A 5,910-nucleotide genomic window follows, 5' to 3' on the forward strand; every position below is an offset into this window, starting at 1 on the left:
CTGTTGTATCGCCCGGCTGCCTGGTCGTAGCGGCTCAGTAAAGATGGCGGGCCGCTAGGTGTAAACATTTGCCCGCTATTTAAGCTTCGATTTTCCAAGGATAAAGACAATGTCAAGCCATGGTGTGTTTTCTATGGAAAGTATAATAATCACCTTTCATGTGTGGGGTAAAATCTTTGCACATGTCGCACTCTAGGATGAATGATTTGACAGTTCTGAAGGCTATGTGCTGGATACGTTCTCTCGTCAACCTCTGCGAAAAGCGTCAAATTCAAACAAATATTTCAATCGCTAGCAGTTTGAGCAATAAACTTCGACAAACTTTCCGACTTTGTTATTTTTTACATAAAGTCTTGCTCCATAACTAATTGTTCTTATTATGTGGATTCACCCATGCATAACAGAATTATAATAATCTTTAAAACTATGCCGGACTTTGGACCCCTGCCGGACTTTGGACCCCTCCCGTTACTCTAGTCTTCAAAGGCCTACATGACCCTTCATATACACAAAATGGATAACCAAGGGTATAGACCAGAAAGGTGGGGGTGGGGCCTGTGGGCATTGGTGCCATTTCCTGTCACGGTAATTAAAGCCTGGATGCCTGAGTAATATGGTGTGACCGGCTGTTGTCAGGGGAAGGAGATCATACATTGCTAGAGTATGGGGAGCCCAGAATGATAAATGATGATTAATGGTCAACACATCAGTGCGGCATCAATGCCCAATTGCCCAGGGAAGTGGATCAATGCAGCATCAATGCTCAAAGTGCCAGATATGTGCAGCACCAATGCTGCACCTGTGCAGCACTAAATACCTCTTTCGTGTGGGGGGCCGCTGCCGCCCCGGCACGACTCTCATCTTTGAACTAAATCTTGGAGACCATCACAGTAAAATGCCTATCAAATTTCATTAACTTCCATCCACACATACAAAAGTTATCCTGCTCACAAGAAAAATTAACAAAATGCCCCCTGTAGTCACAACGAAACCCCCCACGAAGCTCAGTAACGAACTTAACCTTGGTCCCGTCAATAGTAAGCACCACACCAAGAATTATAATCAACATTTTACAAATACTTGAGTTATCTTGCTAACAAGCCACAAACACAAAAGGTGCACTAACGTGACGCACGGACCCCCCACGAAGCCGAAACTTGTACTTGACTTCGGCCTCAACAGCGGTAATCTGCCTGCCAAAAATCATGGACGTCGAATCATGCCTTCCAGAGTTATATCGCAAAATCCGCAGTTCCCCACACTCCGGCGAGACAATTTCATAGTCCTTCTGACGAAGACAATTACGAGGCATTGTTCTTAAAAAGCAGTGCCTTTATACATGTAACAGAGCTAAGAAAACAGGACAAGAGGAAGGCTACTGAACAAATGAGAGTTAAGAAGGGAGTTCAGAAAAGCATAAGACATGCACATTTTCTAAATATGTGGCACACATGCATACAGGGAGAAACCCAAACATTCTGGTTGTACATTAGGCTCCATACATAAAAGGACTGACAAAAGACCTTGTCGGGGTAGCACCCATAAAGATGGGGAATACCATTATCAGTGTCAGTGGGAAAAAAAGCAGAAGCCCTCAGTCAGCTAACAATTCGAAAGCATTTTCACAGAAGAGGACAACAGACATGCCATGTCTGGGCCAGCCCTGTACACCTCCCATAATTTGAACATATGGAAGTTTCTATTGATGGTGTGGAAAAAATTCTTCGAGATCCCAATCCCTCTAAAGCATCCGATCCAGACCATTAATACCACCTTGACTCCTCAAAATGACAGCTATTGAAACCGCACCTGCGTTAACCAATAATTTTCAACACTCATTGAATACTGGAGTGATACCAAAAGATTGGCATGGAGGGGGGCCTGCATGCGTAGAGCATAGACAACCACTCTCACTAATTCAATGTAGAGCGTAATCGAAATATTTTGCGTTGAGCGTAATTGCACTTTTTCATTCGACGTTATGCGTTGTACAGCTATCTGGAATTTACCGTAAAACGTAATTGACGAATTTTACGTATAGAGCAATCACAGTTGCCCAACCCTTGCCCCGAGTGCTTTTGCTGCGTAGGAAGCCACGTTTTAGGCCGCCACTACCTGCAAAATGCACCACCAAAATGCAGGAGCTGGCATTTCGGCGGGTCAAGATTTCAAAATTTTCCTGGGCAGCATTATGCTTCCGGATTCCTCCTTGTGCAAAATTAGATATATATTAAATAGCATGTGAAAGAAGTGCAATAAGTTCGTGGACACAATGTACTCGAATATCACGTACTTAGCTAGAAAGTACTTAAACTTAGCTTTGTGTACCAGCAAAAGTGTCCCCCTAAAATTCAAGATTTCCTCCCTCGCAACGAATGCGGAAGTAACTATGCCACTGCAGGGCAAAAAAATTTGGGGGTCTATGATCTAATTTAAAGACATGAAAATATTGAAAAATATTGTGCCAGGAATGCCAGCAGGACAAACAAACGATGTTGCTTGAATGGCGTTGATACATGTATTTACATGATAAAATGTCAAAATATCATATATCTAGAGTACAACAACTATAAACAGTACAGTAGGTGTACAACCCAGATACATGTATTTACAAGGTCCATTACATTGTGCCAGACTATCTGCATGACGTGTGGTCTGGTTAAAGAGTCTGATTGACTGGTGAAGGAAAGATTTCTCTTTTTGTTCTGGCGGGGGGGGATAGAGATTAGCAAAAGTTGACTTCACAAATCTAAAAAGTTCCACAAAGTCCCACATGGCAGACTCATCTCAAAATTGAAGTATGGAACAACACTAAACTGGTAAAAAGCTTAGTCTGACTGTGGTGGAAGGGAAAGCTTTCAAATTGGCTCCAGTTAGCATCGGGAGTTCCACAAGGAACTGTCCTGGGACCATTACTTATCCTCTTGACTATATTAATGACCTACCAGATCAGCTTGATTCAAAGGTGAGATTATTTGCTGATGACTGTCTGTTATAAATGTATGTAGAGCTACATGATTGTATATGGTATGCAGAATGACTCACAACTTCTACAAAAAGATCTGAACACCCTCTAAGAATGGCCTGCTTTAATACACATGCCAGTTTAACCCAGAAAAATTCAGATCTACATTATGCACATAACAAAGGACCTCCACATGTAGCTACATTGTAGCTACCAGTTCTGTGGTCAAGCTTTGGCAACAACAAAAACCCACCCGTATTTTGAAGTTACATTTGGCAAGTAGAAAATTTTGTCTGTTAGACATTTTATAGACATTTTTGGCTCTACCAGTTAAGAAAAAACTCTTTTGACAGTCAAGCATTGAACATTGTTCTGACAAACCTTCATGATGATCATATTCTTGGGACGTTTCTTGCCCTTGACATGACCTGCCTGAAGGTGACACATGAACCTGATGAGCCAGGTCTTCCCACAGCCCGTCTCTCCCATGATGATGACAGGGATGTTACACCTGGTAGGGTGCATGATAAAAAGCCTGACTGTGCATAACTGCGAAATCATCCATTGCAAATTTTTTTTCTGTGCACATGCACTTTTATATTATAAGAGTATTGTAATGGGTATGAACTTGAATTTTTGATACTAGTAGTAACTACTTATTCAGCTCTCAATTGTAATTTCTGGGCACTACATGATGATACTGGGAACATACATGTATTAGGCTCAATTATTGAAGGTGATAATTGCAAAATCACAAGAAAACAACCTACACACCTGAATTCTACTTTTCAAATTTTGTGCTAATATGAGAAATATCAATAAACAATCATATACATGTATAGTTGACATTCAAGTACATGTACATAGTGTGAATCATGATAGTTAAACTTCAACTCTTGAACATTCCTTTTGAATTTTTTGTCACACAGACTTTCCTGCAGCATCTGCAGAAATGCTTGCGCTAGGAAGAATTTTTCCTGCAGAAACTTCTGCAGGAAGAATATTCCTGAAGCAAACTCTAACCTCATTTCAAATATTTCACTAACCTGAACCTCATCTGTATGGCCAGGATCTTCTTGATATTGTCTGTTGTTAGTTCGTAGGATGGGTCAGGATCATATATGTTGGACGGGTGAATGCCCATCACAAAGCACAACGTCTTAATTTTTTCATTTCTGGAACAAAATTGTCAGTACTTCTGTTAACACATTATGAAATCCAGCATCAGCCACAACATATTGCACACGTTACAGCAACTTTGCATGATTATACATTGATGATTGTTTGGTCTAGTTTGTTATCTACAGGAAAATGTAGGTATTGTTTTTGGTCTGTGTGTGTGTATCTCTGTGTGTGTGTGTGCGTGCCCATGTGTGTGTGTGTGTGTGTTTGTGTGTCTGCATTCTAAATGCAATTTCACTGTTAACAGTTACTGTTACAGTAGTAGCATCATCATAAACATTTTGGCATTGTCAAAAAGAAAATTAAAATAATGCCAACAGTGTCAATTCAAACTGGCAAATTAAGCTTGCCAAGACATGCAAGATGAAACTACTATTATATATAAATATAATACAAAAGTGCAAAAATACAAAAGTACCAATTTAATTATTAACTGGTTGACATTCCTGAGTAAGAACAATTAATTTTTGAATGTTAAAAGCAAAACAAGGGATGTTAAAAAAGAAAATTAAAACGAAGTGCCGACACTGGGATTCGATCCCACGATGTCTGGGGTTAGAGGACCTGCCGACAGAAACACAACACAACCAACTGAGCTATTGATGTTTACGTTGCTCATCCAGGGCTTCTGAAATGCCTTAAATGCATGAACAAAATAATATGGAACATTTCAACAAACATGTATGTACCAGTGAAACCGGGCAATAAAAGGATATATATTTGGATCATATTCATGTTATTCCTTATTGCTCACAGGCCTTGATTTTTGTCATTGTACACCTCAAAGTGTAGCCATGTCAATAACTGACCGTAAAAAATTGTGTGAAACTAAAGACAACAACATCATTACCTTCGCCAAGAAGGTTATGTTTTCAGTAGCGTTTGTCTGTGTGTGTGTATGTATGTATGTGGGTTTGTGTGTGTGTGGTTTAGCAAGATAACTCGAGAAGCGGTGGATAGATTGGAATGAAACTTGGTAGGTGGGTAGGTCTTCATGAGACCTAGAAATGATTAGATTTTGGGCCCCCTGGCGGCTTACCTAGGTACTGCAGCAGAACTTCCGGTTTTGATATCTCGTGATCTGGACATGCTAGGGTCACGAATTTTGAAGGGCAGATAGCTCTTGGGATAGGGAAGAAGTGACATGAGTTTGGGTCCCCTAGCGGCTTGTTCTGGGACTGCAGGAGCATTTGTTGAAAAATTTTCGAAGGAGGATAACTCAAGAACCGGTTGACGGATTGTCGTGATTTTTGGTATGTAGGTAGTTGAAGTGATGCTTGACATGATCAAACAACAATTATGCAAATCAGGGGCTAATTTGCATAATTAATGAGGAAATTCTATAAATCTTCTTTATTCGATAATAGAACTATGAAACACTTGTGACATCACTTGTGAGAACGAGAAAAAACATCTGGGGATATAGATTATGTAAATGAGGACCTAATTTGCATAATGAATGGTAAATTTGTATAATTTCATAGTTGTGACTGTTGGGAATTTCATACTTGCCACATTTGGAAGTTAAGTGAAGGTGAACATCAACAAACATAATTTATTCAAATCATGACCTCATTTGCATAATTTATGAGGAAGTGCTATAATAGCATTTTTGTTAAGATGAGGCTGTCATTGGGTGGAGAATATGATCAGCTGATATAATCCATGCAAATGGGGCTCTTATTTACAAAATCAATGATTAAAATTGTATACTTTGTCAACCACAAGGGTTAACATCATTTGGCGAAGGTATGAGATCGTGG

The 5,910-nt window shown here is 39.9% G+C and overlaps 1 protein-coding gene across 1 annotated transcript in view; it reads right to left on the minus strand.

Annotated features, from left to right (window-relative positions):
* LOC109474771 (E3 ubiquitin-protein ligase RNF213-like) overlaps positions 1 to 5,910 on the minus strand; it is a 122,127-nt gene that overhangs the window by 51,745 nt on the left and 64,472 nt on the right. The window contains 2 exon segments of the mRNA XM_019775133.1: positions 3,347 to 3,476; positions 4,012 to 4,140. Coding sequence (XP_019630692.1) covers positions 3,347 to 3,476; positions 4,012 to 4,140 — 259 coding nt within the window.

The sequence above is a fragment of the Branchiostoma belcheri genome, unplaced genomic scaffold (genome assembly GCF_001625305.1).
Source record: "Branchiostoma belcheri isolate BF01 breed outbred unplaced genomic scaffold, Haploidv18h27 scaffold319, whole genome shotgun sequence".
Taxonomy (NCBI): Eukaryota; Metazoa; Chordata; class Leptocardii; order Amphioxiformes; family Branchiostomatidae; genus Branchiostoma; species Branchiostoma belcheri.